The 24039-nt window shown below is 37.2% G+C and overlaps 1 protein-coding gene across 1 annotated transcript in view; it reads left to right on the top strand.

Annotated features, from left to right (window-relative positions):
* Positions 1-24039, top strand: part of LOC148059728 (sterile alpha motif domain-containing protein 10-like) — a 52388-nt gene that overhangs the window by 15083 nt on the left and 13266 nt on the right. Inside the window, exons 2-3 of the mRNA XM_087780801.1 lie at positions 11286-11470; positions 23242-23410. Of these exons, the coding sequence (XP_087636927.1) occupies positions 11286-11470; positions 23242-23410 (354 nt within the window). The remainder of the gene's footprint in view (positions 1-11285; positions 11471-23241; positions 23411-24039) is intronic.

Below are 24039 nucleotides of genomic sequence, written 5' to 3'. Positions count from 1 at the left end.
TCCCATTTACTCGCATGTATTAGGGAAACATGCGAATCTATATGGGTATTTGTAGAGTGACGTGTTGACTAGTTCAAACAGAACTAGCATGACTCACAGTTCCTGGGTTTACCTTCGATGTTAAAGGGTTAGCTCACCAAAAATCCAAATTTAACTTATTTTCTACTCAGAAAATGGATTATTTTCATAGTAATCCATTCTTTTTGTAGAGTTATAGGACAAAAAAGGTATGTTCATTCTAAAGTAGCAACCGGAGCTTCATCTGCGTCCAATATTACGCACTCAAAAACATTAAAAAATAACTCTATACTGTTGTCTGTAACGTCCATCTTGTATTAAAACCTCAACATGAGGAATTGTTCCAGAAAAACTTAAAGTGTATTTTAGGATGTTTTTAGCGGAAGGTGTTGTGCTAGCAAAAATAACACAATCACATTTGAAATGTGTTTTGAAGTAGTAAGTAGAAGTAAAGACGTCAGGGAAAAGTTTTTTCAAAACGGTTCCTCTTGTCGAGGCTTCACTACATAATGGATGTTACAGTCGAGCAGTTTGGAGATAGTTGGACGTTTTTAAGTTTGATTTTTTGGACGAATATAAAGGCAAATACAACTGAGTTTGAGTCGCTACATTAAAATGAACAAACATTTTGGCCTATAACTCCAAAAAGGAACATATTACTCTGACAATAATCCCAACCCTTAGTCGACATGAGGGTGAGTAGAAAATGAGTAAAGTTTGGGTGTTTAAGTTTCTCTGTTTAAATACTTACGTCATCGACTGACTTGTTATATTTATGTCCAATTTGTTCCGTTTCTTCCACTCCAATATGTCACATTGCTCCGTCACCGCTCACATGAATGAATGAATTCATCAGCAAGGCGACTCAGTCGCAGCACATGGACACTCAATAGAGTATTGAGCGCCAAACTAGCTTGTATCGGAGCATTGATCTGCAGACCACATGTGGGACGCACGGTGAACTGCGGGGTCCATTTACACTACGCTTGTTTATGTGCGACGCTGAAAACACAAGTCGTCATACAGTTTAGCCTCTAAAGATGATATCCAGCTTCTTTTATTAAAAAATAATCTGGTTTTGAGTGGCCCTCGGCAAGTTTTGATGGCTCTCTCTTGGATGATAGAAGGTATTGCATAAGCAGTTAAGGGGCTAAACTAGAGTGAGTTTCTAAAATATTTAAATAAATTATTAATCTCCAGCTGGGAATTTAAATTAAATATTTGTATCTTCTAAAGTTATATTTAACTAACCTTGTTTTTTTTTTAAATTTTAGCTGCAGCTGGAATCATTTTAATTAAATCGGTTATTTAGCAGAAATCGACAAAAAGTTGCAGGAAATATGGCATATTTGTTTTGAGTCAACCAACTGTTTCAATGCATTTTTGAAGACTAACAATTAGGGCCATATTTAAATTAATCAAAATGTAATTTTTTATTATGTTATATCGTCTACGATAATCACATTCTAAATGTTGCTTTGCTGTAAATTAATCGAACACTCATTCTTTCAAAAGTCAGCCAGCCACTAGGGGGCCACCTCATGGTCAATACTTTATATATTATATTATACCGCTTCAAATAACTCGCAAGTATGAGAGTATAGTTACTCAGGTCTAATAGTATAGATACATAAATTTCACCTTTCCTATTTATTCAGTCAGTTATTTTATTTAACTTTTTTTGAGCCTTTTATTCATCATTGAACATGATTTATAAATTGTTTACATATTGTTTTTGTTGTAATGCAATACAAATAAAGAAGTGTATCCCAAATAGCATGTATAATCGGGATTATTCATCATAATTACAATATAAATAACTGTGTTATAATTTTAAAATTGATGATCAAGCAGCCCTCATCATCATTGGTCACAGACAGTTACTTGTATGTGCCTTAATATGTTCCAAAACATGGATTTTATTAGTTTCATTACCATCATACATCAATAATGAAATTACCGTTTACCATTCATTACCTTTAATTTAATAATATTGAAAACAATTTCTTCATATAGCAGGAGAGACAAGTTTGATCTTATAAGATGCTGTGCCTTTATCTTAATTGTTAAAGTTTAACAATATGCTCCTGTGCCTGATCTTAAAGTTCTCCACTTTTTGACCTTTTAAAAATGTTCCGTATCACCAAATAGTCTGGATGTAACTTTGTCTTAACCTTTCTTAACGCCTGCTCATGGACACCCCTGTCATGTGAATTATAACTCTTGAAACAAGCCCTGAGCTCTTCACTGCCTGCTTGACCTTTTTATGTAATTTGCCCATTTTCATGCTCTATCTCCTCTCTTGCCTCGATACATTCAAGAGTGCAATCCAGCCTAATTCGGTTGGATCTGATAAATCTGTAAATGGCCTGTGAAGATTGTGAGTTTAGTGGGCGTGTGCACTCATTGATCATCTGATTAGCTGGAGCTGACTTGTTCGGTGTAATTCAAAATCTAATAAGCAAGCTAATGCTAATGCACGGCGAGTGGATGTCCTTGATTGTCCGGGTTAACGCTTTGCAAAAAATACCGATCTTTTTTTTTATTAGATTTTCTCTTCCATCTGTGATACAAATTGAATATCCAAATGTAGTTAATTAGAACGAGCGATGGCGTGTTTGTAGAGATATGAGGATGATATGTTATGGTTAATTATCACGACAATAACATTAAATAGGAACTTTTATTAAACATTTCTTTGCTTTTTCTATTATTTTTACGTTCCAAATCACTTCTCTTTACATGAATCAATATCATAATTTATTATCAAACATTACAGTAATTATGTTTATCAAAATACATTCTTAATTTGGGTCACAGTGTTGAGATGCAACATAATGCAGAGATCCAGACTGAGTTTGACATTGATCTTATCTTAGTCAGATCAAATCTTATCACATCTCCGAATCCCGTTAGTCATCCGTCTCCTCTGCCTTCCCTCTTTCCCTCTGACATTCACTCGGGATTATCGATTGTCACGAAGATTTAATCTGTCCCGGTGTGTCATCAAATGCGAGTTCGTCTGTGATGGGTGGAAAACACAGTCACTTGATCATCATAAACTCATCTCACCAGTAGCTCTTTTCCTTCCCCTCAGTTTCCTGACGCAATTAATATTAATGTTCCATTCTGGTGTCACTTTTAATGTCTATTTTCCCCCCCGTTTCTGGCTCTTTGTCTTGTCAAATGTGTCTCCTGCGTTTAGCCTGAGTTCTATTACTTCATCTGTGGAGGACGTGACCGCCTCAGACCCTCGGTAACTAAGCACCCCGTTCACATTTCGCCGTCGTCCTTTTCTCTTGGCCGACACATGCCGAGAGCTTGAGTCGATGTGACAGCGAGTGGTCTCTGTCTGAGGACTCACATGACCCAAAAAAACTGTCACACTTTCTGTCTGTGTGTTTCCTCAAACAAACTGTGGTCGACATATTTGCGGCTATTTAATAGTTCTGTGTGACAGCGTCTATTTACATTGTTCGTTATTACGTTATTACATTTCTTATACACAATAAATGACCCAGTGGAAGGTTTTAAAATGACTACAGAGTTAGCAAAGATAACATTTATTTACATAGCTTTACATAACAGCTGCAAAAACAAAATAAATAATTTCAGTAAGCTTTCAAAAAGGACTGGAAGTTGGCACAAACATCTTTCTAAAGAGCAAATGTTGTGCCAAATGGAGCCATAGTTTACAACCCTCGAATGTATCAAATTCATGTGTCACAATTGAGGTAGTTTTTACATACCATTTAATGTAGTACAGTGATTGCTTGAGGTACTTTCCTTATTCTACGATGACCTCTAATATAACAGTCTTGTTTCAAAACGCAGAACAGTGACTGGAGGCAAGGAGACTCGACACAAACAAATTAACAATTTAATTACACATGAATGAAGTACAAACAACTAAAAAAGTGGAACAGAAAGTGTTTCCAAATGATACGATTTATACTATGTACTCAACTCACGATACGGTACAATATACAGTATATATATATATTTTTTTTCCATCAATTTCTTTTATTCTTTTTTAAACATTAATATACACCACACACATTAATATACTACAACACAAACACATACAGGTTCACGATAAAGACATAATCTAAATGGACACAGAAAAATAATAATACAAAACAAAAGATGAAAAAAAAACAAAAAAAAACATAAAACATAAAACATAAAAAAATAAAAATAAAATGAGGGTGAAATAACAATTCCACGAATAAATTGAGGTCCGAGAATATATTATATGAAAAACAGTTATAATCCACAACTTTTTCACAATTAATAGCAGTCAGCTGAGACAAGAATGTTGTCCAAATTAACTACATGAGGTCACGATGCATCTTCCTCAGGTACTTCCGTCATGTGAGAGATGTCATTATTTGTAAGGAACCTATCTCAACATTATTGTTTACCTTTAATAGCATATGTGATTTTTTCTAGTTATTTCTAACATCAATCTACCAATTTTTGGGTTATCCATCTCCTTCCATGCAACTGCAACCACTCTTTTTGCCAACAACAGAGCAATATCAATAAATCGTCTGTGTTCCCATAGAATGGGACGACCAACTGGGTACAAACCTAATAGGAAAAGTTTTGGTTCCAAATTTAATTTAATTTCTAACATTTCTTTGAGACTTAGTTTGATTTCCTTCTAGAATGTTTCTATTTTGGAGCATTGAACAGTGAAAAAGTGTGCCTTTCTCAGTTCAACACTTAATACAAATATCAAGTACAGTGCTGTTAAATTTATTTAGTTTGACTGGTGTCATATAAGTGCGCATTAGCCAATTGTATTGCAACCATGAGCTTTTGTACAGGCCCGTTCCCATTCCCCATCTGATATAATGACCTGTAGGTCTTCTCTCCAAGAATTAAGTCTGCTCGTTGATGATTCTGGTGACTGACCAGCCAGTTCACCATATATTTTCGATATTAACCCTCTTCCTTGGGCATCCCTTAACATCATTTCTTCCATAGCAGTTAATTTAGGGATCGATAATGACTGTTTTTGTTGAGATTTAAGACTTGAGCCCATACGTTAATAATGTTTTTTACCACAGGATTATTGGAAAAAATATTTATTGTTTTTCTCCTCAAACCCCTACAAAACCAGGAGTAAACACGCAAAACAAATCAAAACAATAATTCCTAAACAGACAAAAAAATAAATCAGGAAAATTGTAAGATAAACCAAAATAAGTGTAGTTGTCAACACAAGTAGATAAAACAAGTAAAGAAAACAGTAAAGTAGGAAACTTCAATCGCATTAACACTCACAAAAAAACTTGAAAATCTCAAATGCACGACAGAAGTCAGCTCTTCCATGAAGCAAACATTATCTGACACCACGGACTGGAACAAGGAAGCTTATTTTCGCAGTAGCAGGAGTTTTGATTGCAGATTAGTTACAGGTGTGCGGTTAAACTGTCCACAGAAAGGAAATACAACAAAATAAAAGCAAAATCAAATCATGACAGTTTTCCCAGAAAGGAACGTACTTTTTCTCCAGTTGTCACTCTTGTCTTTTTTAGGACGTGTGAAGATGTTGAAAATGGATAAATAATTTCTACACAGATAATTTAAGGATTTGACACTAAGTGGTGCAGAAAGAGTCTTTATATGGCGTCTTGTGCAAGCAATTAATTAACGTTTAAATAAAGAATTTTAGCTCAAATAACATCTTTTCGATAACAAGAAAATAATTTAATTTACTTAAAAGACATCTGGAACAAATGCAAGCATTACTTAAATCTAAAAAGTAAATTTGAATTTCCAGATTCGTTTCCTCTTTAAGAAACCTATACTAGTCGTTCATTGATCGTTTGCTTCTGTCTCTCCTGATACATTTTCCTCTAACTCGATGCATTTGCTCTGCATTGGTTCCTCCGCTGTGCAGATGGACCTCTAATGTGACCAGCAGCAGAATAACCCAAATGCTTCCGCTGGGCTAGACTGTCCTGTAATTGCTTTGAATTCTGGTTCCAGGATTCAGCCTTCACAGAGCCATTTAGATCCAAATGAAAGTGGACAGTGATTACAAAGATGCGCACGCTGGCACCGGGGTCTCATGCACACAAGAATGCAACTTTCACACATTCATACACACTGTTTTGGCTGGCGTTTCACTGGCCCGTGTGTGTGTTGTGTTCCATCGGCCAGCATTGTTGATTGTCCGGCGTTTATGCCTGTGTCTGCCCAGTGGAGGTGATTGCTTTTGAAAGGTAAACCTGAACCGTAGCCTGTGTTACAATCGCTCCTGTCATAGAAATAAGTAGACCGCGGAGGATCATGCACAAAATCGGTGATTCCTTGTGGTTTTTTGTGTTTATTTTTAGAGCTTGTGTTTCATCCCCTTCCCGGCTCCTCGATATGAAGTAATTTCATGGCTCATTCCGAGGGTAACTGTTAAATCTGAGTTTAAGATAAGACACAACATACGATGGGGGGTATATGGACCGTGCATTGTAGAGGCAGTGGCATTTTTCTTTACTGGCATTTTGAGATAAAAGGATTTCAGAGTTTGAGGCAAACAGCTTAATTTAATCTTTTCAAAAAGTCTTAAACCTATAAAATCTGTTTGTTCCTGGTGGTAGGAAAGTTTCAATAAACAGGTTTCTCAAAGGAATGTCAAGGTTGTGGAAAAAATCATACATTTTGGCAATCATTCTGTCCACAGAGGCTAATTTGGGTGTCCTTTTTTAGTGTCAATAATGGCATTATAATCTGTTGGGGGATTTGGTTCAGAACGACCTTCCGGGCTGCGGTACTGAACAGCTTAATTACCTTTTCAAAACAGGAATCCCTCCGAGATTTAGCCGCCGCAGAGCCCTGCAGATATGTCGCTCTGTCAGAAGGAGGTGATGTGATGTTACACTTCACTGAACCCAGTTCCTTTGACCTGCCTCTCCGACACACACACACACACACACACACACACACACACACACACGACCGAGCGCAAACACCTGCTGAAACCATGCCCTTGATGTTGGCAAGAATTTACAAGCACAGGAACAATTCTGAAATTTAAATTACGTCCTTTTATCCTTTCACTCACATGAATGAAACGAATGAATACAAAGTGTTTTGTCGATAAACAAAGTGACAACATTGATGACGTTTTGAACATAAGGGCTTCTACAGGAAATTAATAAAGTTAATTTTTACTTATTTTCTGGTTCATTTTTTAAAGTTTTTGGGGAAAATGTGTTAAAAAAGACCAAAACTGTGATTTAAAGTCTGTGAAAATTCTAATCTAAAGACTTTTTAGTCATATTTACCAATAACATTGAAACATTATCCTTCATCGGAAAGTCCCTCCTAGCACCTAATACAATTCTTAACATTTAAACTATATTATTTTTTCATAAGGCTACGCCCTTTTCTAATCTTGATAAAAAAGGAAAAATAAAATGATTTGTACCTGTCCCTTAGTTTTTACATACCAATCCTGTCACGATGTTGTGGCTATTCCAAAGACCCTGTTTCTTTAGTTGACATAATCTATGGCAATCTAGCTAATGGGAAGTTAAATGTGTCAAATGGAGTGCATTTTGTCCGTTACTGGGTGTAGAAGTCAATCCAATAAAGAGTATAAAAAGTATTCAAACCTTAGGAAATTGTTTATTTCAGGGTCATACATCATTAAAAATGTTTTTCTTTCTTTTATATATGGAAGTACCCCGGATTTTTGGAATTCATTGGAAGGAACAAAGCTGTGTGTGACCTTTGTACAAAATATAATTTCTAGGATTTTCTTTATTATCGTTTTCAAGTGAAGGTTTGTTAGTTTCATTTGCAGTCGATTGTTGTGATGCTATTTAGTGATAATCTTAGTTTTTTGTGTAATCACTGATGATTGTAAATCTTCATTGTGGCAAAACACCCATCAAAAGTAACGACCCAGACACCATGTGTCGAAGTTTATGTGTCATCGATCAAGAATTCCCCACCAGTGGCCTTTCATGTCTGGTTCTAAAAAGAAAACATTTGTTTATCACTGTCATTCCTCTCGGCCGCACTCACACTCCATCATCGCTTGTTTTCCCCCCGTTTTCATAACCGGACGTGATTGGTTTCAAGAACAAGTCCAGTGTGAGATAATATAACGTCACCCGGTGATGTATTGGGACGAGACAGTTTGGCCGAAATCCAGGGTGATGATTTTACATGTGTAAACATAAAGGTGACCCCGCCTGTACAATGTACGTTTTTTTCTTTTCATACAGAAATAAGGTGCCTTTAAAATCAAGGGTCCTTCTATGAAAATGCATTGAGATAATATTAATTTAAGATTAAAATTGTATGACTAATCATGATTGTTCTTTTCTTATCTCAGAGCATGTTATTGTCTTTTATCCCATAGCCGAAGGCAAAATAACAATTATAAACAAATGAATTAGTTATGGTCATAGTTCCCTGCATTAAGTCGGGGCCAAGGGGCAAATGAGTAAAAGAGGAGCTATAAGAGGAAAAGGGTGAATGTATTCATCACTGAAATACTCTTTTTCTTTTTCCTCTTTCAAAACGGACTGGTCCATCACGAACAGGGTGGTCATTCCTCCCAGCAGCTGTTTGACCAGCTGTAATTGCATCAGAGCAGCGATTGGTTCACCCGACCACAAGAGCTGTCAGCTACAGAAAAAAAAAAAAAGCTGACACGGAAGACAGGGTTAAATTAGACGCAGAATCCTACAAGCGTAGAAGTGAGGAGAGCAAAAGAACTGAGGGGAAAAGAAGAATACCAATAAAATTGGCAGTGAAAGTTACACCTCAGTAGTTTTGACGGGCGTTTCCCCCCCATTTTCCTTCCTCCATCATCGTGGGAACGGCTGGAATACATTTTGAGGCGAAAATCCGAACAGGGAGGAATATTTTAATAACAATGTGCAGTAGATCAGAGATGCTTTTGACATTGTAATGATTAGAGGGAAGAGCTTTAGTTTGATTCTTCAAGGTTCAGCACCAGACCAGGTCAAACTCAATCACACAAGTGGCCCAAAGCCTTTAGCCTTAGTCAGCTATATATTCTGTAACACTATTATTTTTCATTCTTAGAGGCTCAATATATCTTGAATATCTGTGTGTCCTCCTCCATCAAACACCCATCAAGGGATTTCCTTTCCTTCACCATAAGTTTTCCAGTCATTAGAAGCCTCTGTATAATTGTTGACATCGATAAACTATGCTAGCGCTCGATCGATTCTTTATAGGTCACAATATCAACATTAATCTCATTAGAGCAGGCCACATTAAGTGACTTGGTGGGCCGGATTCTGCCACAGGTTTTGATCTATACATTGCCGTGTCTGATTTTTCTTAATACTAGAAGTCCCAGAGAATTTGGCCATTTAGCTTTTTTTGACCAAGAACACCCAGGCAAGAGCCGATATGCTGGAAACCCCCTGTGGCCATTCATTTAGTTACGTAAACGATGCGATCATTGTCGCTCCACAGGAGGGAACATGATGATCACCGGCCAAAAAAGACTGCCTTGGGTCTGGTTACTCTTTTTTTTTTTAAACTCAGGGAACCAAGATGAGTTAGCTCATTTTAACCCACCTATCTAACGTCGGAGGACCAAGATAGTCTCAAAAGATATAAATAAGGTCGTACTCTTTAATAAAAATAAAAAAATCGAACTCCTGAAATTAATCATTAAAGGCAAATGTAAAGATTGAAATAAAAATCCTACTAAAAGAACAGAAGGCAGGGTGCAGCTGGAGACTCACTCTAGCCAAACTAAAAACATACCTGAGAACAGTAAAGAGTTGACAAAGTCAGAGAACAATCCAGAGCAAAAATAAAATCAATGGAAGAAGGTCACTATCAGAACTTGGCCAGAACCTCGCTAAGAGACCAATTTGACGGCTTGTTCCGGGTTTCAAAGCTCCTTAAGAAAGGAACAAAACCAAACAAACAAAATAAGACATAACTAGCCCGGAAACATGACTGCACTCTCGCAGTAACAATGAAGAATAGGAAGAAAGTGTAGGTCACTGGCAGCAGGTTGTCTGTCAATGGAAGAAGAGGTTAAAGGGGGATCTACAAGTCTTTAAATCGCAAAATACAAAACTCTGAACTCTAAAGTCACATCTCTCTAGACTATTATATATATATAAAAAATGCTGCACAAATTGCTAGTGGTCACCTTTCTCCAAGGTGAGTTGACGCCCGGAGGCAGCGTCGCCCTGGGAGTAGTTCAACGCTTAATGGTCGCAACCCTCACTGCTAAATAAATGACTCACTTAAATAATAGATGTTTGGTTAGCGCTGACTTCACCGCTTTTAATCATCTGCTTAAAGTATGTTTCGTAACTTTTTCAACAAGGAATACATTCTTTTTTTTTACATACAAACATAAATATGCCCATCAGTAATTTAGACAAAAATTAAAAAACTATTGCAACCCAAATCTGATGACCTGGACTGGTTTGGTTCGTAAGGTGTCACGATGTTGCCAAGGAGTAAAACAAACAGAGTGCAGGGAACTCAAACAACCCAGTGGTTAATGTGGTGGAACAAAGTGTGAAGAAAAGACAATAAATGAACTGATTTGTGCGTTCTTATGTAACTGATTCAGGCTGTAACTGATTTCATGGCTGATGAATACGCTTTTATCTCCAGTTTAGTCCAGAGAGTTTTTTCATGAAATATTTTTTTTAAGGTTGGGGGAAGAGGATTCCGAGCATATCTGTGGCTCAAAAACTTGGTGACATCCGGCTAAGAAATGCCAACAGTGTTTGCCCGAATTCCTCTGACGATTTGTTGAACACGTCTCTTCTTATAAACAACCCTGTGTTGCTCAGAGTACAGCGCCATGACCCCCCCGACACGACAGCATGTCTGCTTCACTGACTCGAGTGCGAGCGTTCCGGTCCCACGAGGCAAGAGGAGCAGGTGAAAAAGGGCAGACGATAAATATCAAATGGTGTAGGATTTAAATAATCGAGGACTAATCTACTCCGGGTACATGTGCGGCGGCTCTATGAATGTGCTCTCAGCTTAATTGCAGTTCAGGCTGGAGTAACACAACAGCTCAACCAGCAGCACAAACCCATCTGTTTGTGAGAGATGCTTGTAATCTGGAGTGCGGTTCGACCTGTTAATCTTCTTGAGGATTTTTTCAATTTAATTTTTTTTTTTTTAGGGGGGGGGTTTGATTTAAAATATAGTGAATAGAAAACGTCTGTGAACATTGCAAAGTGGAGACTCATGCGTCTGTTTTTTTGTTTTTTTTTCTCTCCTGTCAGCGGCATCCAGCTTCAGTTTTTGTCGTGCCTCCCTGGAGCACACGATGTCAGCCGAGGAGCTGAGCTACCAGCTGCCGCGTCGCTCCGGAGGCAGCAACCTGACCTGGCATGATGGTCGCGGACAGAAGACGCCGCACACGCGCACTGTCAAGCTCCTGCAGCAGCCCGGCACCGAGGGCATCCAGGTACAGCCTTGTTGCCTCAAACTTTCTCTCATCAACTTTTAGTTTAACTTTGTGTTAATGCACAATGTTTACATGTCATTGTAAAGATAAATATGTGCTGTTTCTTTTACCGTTATCGTAAAACTAGCACTTTTTCATAATCATGCAAAACTCAACTAATATAAGCAATGAAAAGATATGTATAAACTTCTACTTAAACTTTTTTTTTACCAAAACAAATTATTTGTGATATTGAATATTATATTTTAATAAGTTAGGAAGCTGATCAAATTAAGGAAACACATTCACTGATTTTTTTTTTTATTGCCATGTGTGTCTTACACAATGTTTTTTTATTTGAATAACATAATTTCCCAAAAAGAGATCTCCAGAGGAATTAATAAAGTATATTTAATGTAATATTTTTTTATTTTTATAAATGATAAAAAAGTGTGGTCTTAACCAAATTTTAAAATAAATAAACGGACAATAATATTCATGCTATCGCAGCTGGTAGAAAACAGTGCGAATCATATTAATAGGAATTAATCCCTGACACATGTGTTTTACAAAGTATAATGTAAATAACAATAACAATTTGTGATGATTTTAATAAATATATACCTGGCACTGTCTAAAGAAATTACCACATTTTGAAATAGATAATTACTGTTCATATTTTCTCGAAAACACAAAATTAAATTATATATTTGGAAGCTTTTGTCTTTCTAAGGTGTTTTTTTTACAAATGATTTCTAGAAATATTAAAGAAATTACCATATTATAGTTTTGTACAAAAGCAACACTTCCTCTGTGCTAGGAAACACTTTATTTTTAACACTTTTATTTGTTCATATACTGTTGGTGGAAACAGGAGCACCAGGGGGAAATAAACCAAAGGATCTAAGACCCTGAATAGTATTCTCTCCATTTTGTTTTTGACGCATATTCTATATAATTTCTCATCATTTCGTCTTTGAACATTCTGAACGTATTCATCAAAAAGCGTAAAAAAACAACAGAGATGAAACTGTCAATCATTTAATTGCTCTAGCTATTGTGAGATATAAGGCTTTGCTTTGCCTTTCCTTTTTACACTCTAATCTTTAACCCGGTCACAGACGGCTGGAACAAATCCCTGCTCACTATGTAAGTGGGGGTTGGGCTGGTAGATAACTTGTATTCTGCACAATCTATTATACCAAGTTTGGGGGGGGGGTAAAGATTGTTCTGTTTTTTTAAATGACATTTCCTTTGAACTTTCTCCAATATACAATGACCAATTTTATTTTATCTATATTTAATTCTAAACATTTTCCCCATTTAAATGTTTATAAGTAAATTTTTTGTTTCACTCTTTTCTAAACTTTTTAGCTTTAGCATAATTTTTATCACGATTTTAGATCTATTTTGGGATCTTCAGTGAATGAACCGAGGAATGAACTCAACTCTCTTGACCTCCAGGGACATTTTGCAGTAGTTGTGTCCAGCTGCGGGACACTCCGTCCTGGCTTCCCACGGACTCTAAAATATGCCCCAGATTTCAGGAGTGGCTTGTTGAATCCAGAAGTGACTTGTCTTCTGTGAAATTGTCTCTGATTCAGATTTAAAGGACCATGTCTCGGGCTCTGGACTCTTAGGCTCATGTTACGCAACCCTCTGTGACCTAAAGCCATGCACCTATTCTAAGCTAGAATATTCTAGCGTATGACCAATGGTATAGACCCAGAAACCCAGAAAACTGCACCAATCCTGGCTGCTTTGCATGGGGTCATACGTTTACATTTACCGGAGAAAACTTCTCAAATACTTCAAGTATTATCAATTAAACTTTACTTTCGGATATAACTTACTTTAACTAGCAAACCTCAGGTTATTTAGTGATTATTACCAATATTGTCTCTGAATTTTACCCTCTACTGTTATCGTTTTAATTAATAACAAAAGGGTATCTCAGGGTCAAGGTGACCGGAAGGCCAGAAAACCTTTTATTTATTTCTGTAAGGTAGGGAGGCTGTCACTTTGACCCAGAGACCGCACAAGGGATACCTCAACCACACTCTTTTTCGGGCCTTCGGGTCATCTTGACTCTGAGATAATACAAGGGTAAACACTCTGATTGCCTTATACTGAAAAATCTTACCTAAAACCAATGGCTTTTCAAGGTTATTCTTAATACATTTTTTTCATCGACTATATTTAACTAACATTAGCTAGCAAGAACTTTTTATTAATTTCACTGCAGCTTAAATTTCCTATATGTTCTTAAATGTTTTTATTTTTTATTTTTATAATTATTGAAACAATTGCTTTTAAATAGAGGGAAATGTTTAATTCAACACCTATGGGTTTTTTACTGAATATTCTTTTCTTAAAACGAAAAAAACAAATACATTTTAACGTCCTTCAGGATCAAAAGTCATGCTTACAAAAAGCTGAGCATCTTTAAACTAACATTGTTCTGCCTTGTCTTTTTGGAAAATATGGCAAACACAACTCGATATTTTTTTTTAACAAAAAACAACAAAATGGACCGAATATATCTGTCAACATAACTTACCAATCAGATCACGCTGCTCCTGGCCGATGTCGATAATGTGTGTGTCACAATGCACATGTGCGGGTTTAAAATACGCTACTGCGCAACACTAATAGAACTTAATTGTTATTTCTAGGTTCATGTGCAACAACGATGAAACTTTATGAAAATTACTCGAGAATATATAATAAAACTTTTTAGTTTTACTTACTTTAAATTTCTCACTGATCCTTGCCATTAGAAACTAAAACTTGTAAAGCAGTTACTGTAAAGGGCAACTAATGTAAAAACTCCTGACTTACATTTTTCAAAGGTTGGTGTCTTCCTCTCCAAGATGCAGCAAATCCCTCATCACGACCATGTTTTGAAGTTATTACCTTATAAAGTTTTCCCCCTGTCCGAAATCTCAGCGAGCAGATGATTGAAAAAATGCAGACGGACCTAACCTGCGATGTCACATCAGAGTCCTTGCCCCAGGTGGAGCTAAATCCAGAGCGAGGAAGCAAGATGTAAAGTGAAGCTTAATATTAATTGAAGAGGATTTAAGAGGCAGGGTGAAGTGAGGAGAGAGGACAGTGCGGTGGCTCCAGGCTGCGAGAAACTGTGGTGTGACGTGATGGAGGAGCAGCTTGGATTGAGGAGGACAGGATTGAGCGGATCCTCAGGTGGACGGTTATTCCCAGACATTTAGAGAAGTCATCCAATTTTAATGATAATGGATATTGGAGCGGGAGCATCTTGCAAATTGACCTAAATGTGAATCATACATGTGAGATAACTCATTATCAACAAATAATTTAACATGTTAAGAGCAAATCGGGTTAAAGGAACTCGGGCGGAAAAACTTGGGTTATACTCTTACTATGATGGGGCCATTGCACTCATGTCAAGCCGAGATTTTCTTCAGCAACTTTTTGATGTCACAAACAATATGCTGGATGATGTGTTAACATCAGCGAGAGCAACAGAGGTTAATGCATCAGTGTCAGCGGTTGCCGGGAGCAGAAGAATCTCCGCGGAAGCGAGGAGACTAATTGATTTTCCGTGTATGCAACATCGTTTGGTCTCACCTGAAATATGTTCAAGATGCGACCACAGAGGGAGTTGGTTATGTAAGTGGAGATAGTGGCGCAGCTTCTGCTCCACTGCTCGTGATGTAACGCCGGCTTTTTTTTCTTCAAGGAAGCTTACGGAAGTGGAGTGCCGTGGACTTGAGAGCAAGAGAGGCACCATTATTTATATCGGAGCCAGGTTGTGAATTCATTCGTACCAGTCATGCTCCTGGTGAATTCACTCACTTGCAGTGGATAGATGGGCAGCTTTATTGTACATTGAAAACAGGGACACGGCAATGTCAGATTTATTTTGATTATGCTGATCTGACTTTCTATATATACATTTTTTTTAATTGTTTTATAGTCCAATAGGATCACTCCCTCAAGCAAACACAAAAAACAACATAAGAAAAAAAGTTGTTTTTTTTACAGATGCTTTGGTCATAAGTTTAAAATCTAAATTTAATTAAAGTTTGTTGATATGTCTTGATAATAATCTTTGTTTTATGTTTTTGATTTGAGTATAATGTATGTTTTATTGCAATGTATTGATCATATTTAATTGTTTTTTCAATAGTTTAAGGTTTTATAAAGTGTTTAAAATCAAATTATTAAGTAAGTTAGTAAGTAATTCTTATTTGTATAGCGCTTTTCTAGACCAGGGTCACAAAGCGCTTAAACAATCAAAACAATATTCAATAAAGTATATACTTTAAAGGTCAAGATAAAACTGATAACACAACAGGAGTTCCAGAAAATCAAGGAAAAGCCTGAACAAATAAAAACGATGTTTCTTAAAGGAGTCAGTAGACTCCATCAAGCGCAAAGATTATTATATTTTTTATTTACAACTAAGTTAATATACAGTGTTCATTTTTGTGTTACAATTCAACCTCTAGCCGCTAGATGGCAGCAGTCATTAGGTATAAGGAGCAATGAAATCCTGCGAGGTTGAGGAGATGAGGTTACAGTCGACTCCAAGAGCTTTTAAAGATGATGTTTGGAGATATTTTGGTTTAAAGAAAATAGCAGACAGCGGTCTGTAAAATTCTGTAATGCCAGAATCAAGTACTCGGGAAATACGACAAACTCGGTATCACTATATATTGTATCGCTGTCCCTGTATCGTGATATGCATAGTTTCGGCAGATTATTTCCAGTACAAACCCCTATTGTATAGGGTTTTTTTTTATATAAAAGCTGAATGTAAGTCATTATATATTTATCAGTTATAACTTACTAAGTCATTGAATTGTGATTCAGTATAACTGGTGTTCTGTCCAGGGTGTCCCTCGGCTTTCAGGGAAGTATCTGGGATACACTGCAGCTCCCCTGCTATCCCGCAAAGAGAGTCAACAGGATAAAAAAAGGAAAAAATGTTTTAGTTTTTTTTTGGGCACCAGATCAACATTTACAAATATAGATTTGATAAAAGAAAGGATATTTTTCTTTTTGTAGAAGACATGAAAGAAAAAAGCACATTTTAACAAAATCTGGCGTCAGGTGAAGATCCATGAGAGCCAGACTTCTATTTACTTCTGCTCCGTGCTCTTGCACAAAATTGAATCCCATCTGCGCACCTCAACAAAGAGGCCAAACAAAGACAGAACAAGTCTATTTTAGGAGCGTCTGTATCTGACCTAAAACGGCATAGGATACAACAACCCTCTTTTTTTTTCCCCCTGCAACTCTGACCGCTCTCATCAGAGCGTGGATCACCCCCGCGGAGGACTTTTGTTTGGACTCCCCGCTGCCTTCAGGAAAGTTTACCACAGTTGGGCTTTATGATGTACATATGCTTCACAAGATTACTCAATAATTCATGAAAGAATGCCGCATCAGCATTAACGGCTATAAAACTCCTAATAAAAGACTTGTGGGAAGCTGTTTCCATGTGATTGCACTGCGGCTGGATAATTAAACCTCCATGCTAAGTCTTATCCTTATGGCAAAATAGCTCTTTATACATTATTCAACAATTGAGGGAGCAGTCCACTTCTCTCTGATGTGAGCAAATCTGCATGCAGTTATTAGTTTGTGCTTCTGTTATTTCTAGATCCAGTGTACGAAGAAGCTTTTGTGGGAGTTTTCGTCGACGAGTGTTTGTGTCTCCAAGGAAAGATGATTAGATTATCCTCCATTTTCCCAAGATGTGCACTCATAATCTCCACCATGGTTGACGCTATAGTTAAAACTCTGGTCTATTTGTACATTTTGTATTTAATTAGGATAATGTTAGACTTAAAACGCTCCGCGAAAACATACAATAATTACTTCTTCTTCTGCTTCAGTATAAAAACAAAATACCAAACCAAAACCAGACAGTAAATGACCCCAAAAAAGTTCAAATGTTTTTCTGAAAGTGTGATTTAAATTTGAGACACTAGCACAGCTCTGAACTATGATGGTTGTTTTAGTAACTTTGGCAATGCTTGGTGAAAAAGTGTGATAAGATTTATTCAAAACTGTTAATTGAAGTATTGGGAATAACATAATGCATGTAATTCAAATTAAGAATCAAACGTTTTTAACAATGACATGGACATGTCCCCATGTGTAGAAAAAAACACATAAAATAAATCAATTTTTTTTTTATCAGATTGCCCTTAATATCATCAAAATTACAACTATAAGTAAGTTCGAATGATATCTTTGTTTGTTTTTGTTTTTGTCACATTAAAAGTAATGTTTATGTCCCACAGTTTCACACTTACATGCTCTTTATGACAAATACACAACTCAAATGCACTGCAGGAGGCAAGTTTGCACAGATTTTAAAATGTATAGTATTATTAAAATAGGGCTCAAGGATGGAGAAAATATTAGGTTTTCCATTTAAATTAAAAGAATCTCTTGGCTTTTATAAATACTGACTAGTATCTCTATATATCGTATTTGACTTTTCAAGAAACAAGGTCGTCATCGATGTTTGTTTTCCATTTATCTATGAAGTTGAAAAATGAGGTGCAACTGTGATGTAAAGAATTGTTTTAGAAGGCAGCTATGGTATGAACTCATGTACAGCCATAAGCCGCTCCTGGTATTGCTGTTAGTAATTTGTCATGGCTGGCACAGCAATAATACAAAAAAAAAGATTACGTTCCGGTTCCACACTAATGGTCATAATAGCTGAACTTCAACTGACACCGACACTGCCCTGAACTCACAGATGCATAAATAAGAAAGACTTAAACAAAGACAGCCAGAAATGATCCCTTGAGGAGTTTGTGCTGGTGCCAAATAATGAGCATCTGTTTCAGGGGTTGGATGAAGAACTGATGGACTGTAGTCTATTTAGTGTTCCTGGCTGGCAGCGAGAAGTGAGAAGTAAGCATATGGGACGCAAGAAGAACTAGAAGAGAGAAGAAAGTAGTTGCTGTGGAGTAAAAAATGGACATTAAGGGAAGTAAAGAAGAGAGTGCAGACGGGGTTGAGGAGGACCATTTCTTCTCATAACTCCTAGGTGGATTCCAGATAAGTGAATTCCAATCCGTGCTAGGAGAGATTGGAATCCTACTACTGTATTGGGATCTGAATATTGGAATTCCAATCTGTCCAAGGACAAATGGGAATTCTATCAGGACAATCTCCAATTCTAATTGGAGAAATTCGGATTACATCAAAATGTTTTGGAAAATAGACTGAATCATGGAATTCCAATCTGTACGAACAGGATTCCAGATCCTACCGGATTCCAATCTGTACTGTGACTGTGATATATTGTATTGGCAGTATTGAATACTGGAATTGGTTGTGGTTACAATACAGAATATAAAAAAAGAAATAAAAAGGGATTAATAAAATTAAACACAATAAATTAAAAATGACCATACAATGGCATATAAATAAATAATAAAAGCCTTTTTTTTTCTTTAATAATTTTCTTTAATAAAAGTCATGTTTGTATGCAACAGTTGTGACGAAAAACACAAAGAATAACCACAACCTGAGACAAACAGTTTAAAATACAAACAGGTTTTTTTTAATGATAAAGGAAAAAGAGAACAAATAAATAAGAGCCAGGGTATACGTTTAAGTCTGAAAGAGGGTCAGTAAGTCCTTGATGTTGAGGAATCAGGCAAAGATCCATTTTCCAAAGCTTTAAGAGTCCCTTTGGCCAGAAAGAGAAAATCTGACTCATCAAAATAATAAAGGCATTTTTTTCCAGTTCGGATATGATAGAAACAAAATTATTTCCCTTCATTACTCTTTGGACCAAAACCAAGCCAAAGAATTTTGGCTTTTTTTTGTACTGCCATATTTTCTTTAAAAACCATTAACACTGCTCAGTACCAGTTGGAAACCAGACCAAAAAGTAACTCGGATATTGGTGCCATATTTCTGTGCTTCATTGTCTATTATATAAACATGTATTTTTAAATATAGTCATCAAAGGAGCACGCTCACTTGGTTTGGGAACTTTTCTCTCATAATAATTTTGCATGATCATTCTAGAAGGTGTAAAGTTATATGGTCTCTAGGGCTGCGACGCAAAAGAGAACTCTCCTGTCTCCGCCCTCTCGCCTTGTCCACTCCACATGTTTGTCTCGCGCTAAAGAGAGAGCGCTGCGAGATCCCATCTGGCGTTTCTGTCCTCCCGCTGTGAGTCTGCGAACCGTTTGTCCTATAAAGTCCCCGGGACAAGCAAGGGCAGAGCTCCAAAAAAAACGCTAACCGAGGTTGACAGTTTTCACGCGCACTTTCGCGTCGTCTTGAACAGGAACACTCGGGTGTTCGCTAAAAATTATCGCACGTAAATGTCCAAAAAACGGGATAATACGATGGGAGAATTCAAGAAGATAAAGAAGAGGTAATTTAGCCACAGAATACAACGAAATCCAACTTAATTTTAAAACTATTTTAGTGATTATGTATTCCTTTCATTTCTCTGTTCTATCTTCCAACTTCTACTTCTGCTCCTCATTGCAGCTCTGCTTCTGAACGTAATGAATGTGGCGGCTCCTCCTGCCGGACAGAAGTAGGTCTCGGGAGGAGTGAATAGGGCTGAAGGAGAACCGGCCGGAGGAGATTCGCTCTGATGAATAGCTATAAAACATAGAGAGAAGCAAAGAAGGGAGCGAAGAAAAGCAGGAGGAGGGATGCTGTGGTGCTATCGCTGCTTCCCTACATCTGCAGGGTTTCTTGATGATGAAGGCCATTATTCATGAAAGAGTAACCCCACACACCCGTCTTCATTCTCCACATCTCTCTGTTCTCCCCCTAGATCTGTCGGCTGTTTTTCTTTACTCACTGGGAAGTTTCTCCAAGTTTATCGCTCAGAACTAATCAGAGGCGAAGCCAATGAAAAACTAGCCTTCCTAGACAATATCATGCAAATGATCCATCAGAGGATCATAAGTGTATTTTATGGCTTCTATTAGGAGTTTTTTACGACTTTATTCACCTCTGGAATTGAATTACTTTGCTGGTTTTTTTTTATGAACTTTGATCAAAGTGTGATCCCAAGATGGTGAAGGACTATTAATAACACAGCTTCCCGTCAATTTGGTTCGGTCATAACTCACTTTGAAAGACATTAATATTCCATGTAGTCACGATTTAGGGGCAAGAATATGAAACGGTTTCTGAAGGTAAGAATTCAGATGTTATTTACTTCTATTTCTCAACCTTTTCTAAGAAATGATGATGAAGTAAATGTGAAAAATGTTAACTGTAATTCTGCAGAATAGCTGAGTTATTTTATACATACACTGACTAAACAACTATCCATCCATCCATCCATCCATCCATCCATCCATCCATCCATCCATCCATCCATCCATCCATCCATCCATCCATCCATCCATCCATCCATCCATCCATCCATCCATCCATCCATCCATCCATCCATCCATCCATCCATCCATCCATCCATCATCCATCCATCCATCCATCCATCCATCCATCCATCCATCCATCCATCCATCCATCCATCCATCCATCCATCCATCCATCCATCTATCCATCCATCCATCCATCCATCCATCCATCCATCCATCATCCATCCATCCATCCATCCATCCATCCATCCATCCATCCATCCATCCATCCATCCATCCATCCATCCATCCATCCATCCATCCATCCATCCATCCATCATCCATCCATCCATCCATCCATCCATCCATCCATCCATCCATCCATCCATCCATCCATCCATCCATCCATCCATCCATCCATCCATCCATCCATCCATCCATCCATCCATCCATCCATCCATCCCTCCAGGCGATGACTGAGGATGAGAGGATACAGTTGAGTATCCTGACTGAGGCAGCTTCTAAAGCTTATTACTCTTAAGCATATTTTGATTTTTAAACAAATTAAAGCAGTTAAACCTTTGTCAAGACTCATGGAAAGTACTCTAGCAATACTACAAATATATCATTGTTCCCACAGTATCACAATATATTGTCTTGTTGCCCCTGTATCGAGATACATATCAATCGCCAGATTCTTGCCAATACACAGCCTTACTTTACAGCAGTGTCCGGTTAAATGTGCTCACAGTTACTCTTATGAGGACAGAAGATGAGAAAAGAAGTCTGAGTTTGTTTGTTTGTTTGTTTTAAAGGGGGAAAAAAAAAAAAAAAATTATTTACTGCTTATTTATTATAACAAAATAATGACTGTTGGCTTTGGGAAAAGATAGACAGACAAATTAATTGGGAATGAATATTTAATCCTGAAATAACAAACAAAAAAACAAGTTGTTTTTGCAATGGAAATTTCTGTGAATTGTAAAACCGCAGGATGGTTATTCAGCCTGACAGAATTTGGTTATTGATTTTCTCTGACCAGAGGAAAACAGCATGAATACATGCAGAGTCTTGCTTGTCGCCCCCAGGACGCCCTTTGTTCAGCTCCGTGCTGGATATTCCTGTAACTAGATGGATATATTTATTTAATTCATCCTAAGATGTCCATTTCAGGAAGAGTACAGTTGACACGAGAATGAGTCTGATCATATAAACCACATCTAACGTCTATTAATCCAGTTATATTTACTTTTAAATAGTCCTTTGTGGACTTTTCAATCATGTCATCAAGAGGAGGATCTGTACAATGTTCAGAACCGTCACCTTCTTCCAACTCAAGCTTACATGTGGCACAGTAAGATTTAGCTGTTACAATCTATCAGTCACTGCTGAATTATAATAAGGAAACAGTTTACCATGTTGTCAAGTTTTTTTTTTTTACTTTTTAATCCTGACTTTCTTGACAAGAATTTTCTTGAGAGTGACAGGAGGAGATCTCATTAGAACAGCTGGCAAGATTATAGTAATGCCAATTAAACGATATATACCGTTTTAAAGCTGATGAAGACGCCTGTCAATGTTATTTGAAGAGCCAAAGGGACTATTAAACTACACAATTGTGTACATCTGTGTGCATCACATTTTTGCATATGAAATGTATTTTGTGATTGAGCGGAACATTTGGCTGCTATTCTTTGTCTTTGCGTTGAAAAGGAGCCAAAAGGCTTTTGTGTTTGGAAGATTGGCAGAGAGCCAGCGGGAATAAATGGAATAAATATAAAACAGAGAAACATAGGAAAGGTTTGAAGGAGCTAATGTTTTGTATTAACTGGTTGTGGATATAGATACAATTGCCTGTTTTAATTTTTGCAAAAAATGTTTGACAAAAAATGATGCCTTTATACATGAACTATACATCACTATGAATGTTAAGTCATCAGACCCATATTGTTGCTTGGAACTAGTGGACCCAAATCCATGTTTTGACTCGAGAACAAGATTAAAAGTAAGCAGTGGACGAAAGAACAAATGGCGACACTGGGACTGGGAGGAAAACATGCAAACGATATCGGAAATACCGAGCGTCTTATTCGTGGAAAAGAGAATGACAAAGCTGTCAACACTGGCATAGACTCGTGAGAAAACAGTGGAAGACTTCCCACTCATGGGATAAATAAAGAAAACGGGAACCAGGGAGATATTCCAAAGATAATCAGAGAACAATAAGGAGGACTACGTCATTAGCCTACAATGTGGGTCGATCTGACACCACGGACTGGAACAAGGAATTGGACATAGGAAGAAAAATAAAAGTCCGCAAAACACAGGATGTGACAAGTGTGATCATTAAAAAAAAGAAACCTGAAAAAGACTTTTTATTCATCAAAACTCATATTGTTAAAGTGACTTAAATGTTTGTTTTTGTTGTTTTTGTCTCAGTTGCAACCAGGTGAAGCCTTCACTGTGTACCACACCAGCCCAACGTTATCCAGTCTTTCTAAACCAGTGGTGCTCTGGACACAGCAGGACGTCTGCAAGTGGCTTAAGAAGCATTGTCCTCACAACTACCTGACCTACGTGGAGGCCTTCTCTCATCACGCCATCACAGGTAGGAGACTAGTTTGTTAGCAAAAAATGAAAAAGCAATGAAGGCATAAGGGAGATGTCTGCTAATAAATATAATGGTAGTTATTGGATTTACTATTAAGGCAAAATATGTCGTTTAATCTGATATTTTATTGTAATTACTAGTGATTTATATGGATATATCACATACTATTAAGTAGAGATCACTGTGCCGTAAGAATGTAAAAATAAGCACACACAGTTGACTGATTTAATTCCTGTTGAAATAAAAAAAGGAGGTACTAACTTTTAACTCTTTGGGATTTTTTTATGACTTCCATGGGATCTCTTGACCTCCGCCCGATCCATTTAAATTGATCATAAAAGTTACAAACCAGCGCCACAAAAGGCTTACCAAGATGTTTTATTTTCAGACGGCTGCTTCCACAGCTTTGCCTTTCCAACTGGAACCAGGTTTACAACCAAATCTCCCTTAAGGGGATTTAAAGGCCATTCATGTGTGATAATAGGAGGAGCTCGTCCTATTTTTATTTTTAAGAAAAGAGCAAAAGTTATGTTTCAAGATTCAAGAGTCACACGTGAAAAAGTTCTTGCACGATTTTGTGGATGACATTTGGAAATTCGAAGGTTACTTTAACGATCTTTTCCCAC

This window comes from Callionymus lyra, chromosome 19, assembly GCF_982586985.1.
Source record: "Callionymus lyra chromosome 19, fCalLyr1.hap1.1, whole genome shotgun sequence".
NCBI lineage: Eukaryota > Metazoa > Chordata > Actinopteri > Syngnathiformes > Callionymidae > Callionymus > Callionymus lyra.
The sequence above is the reverse complement of the archived record's forward strand: the minus strand, read 5'-3'. Positions and strand labels throughout refer to the sequence as shown.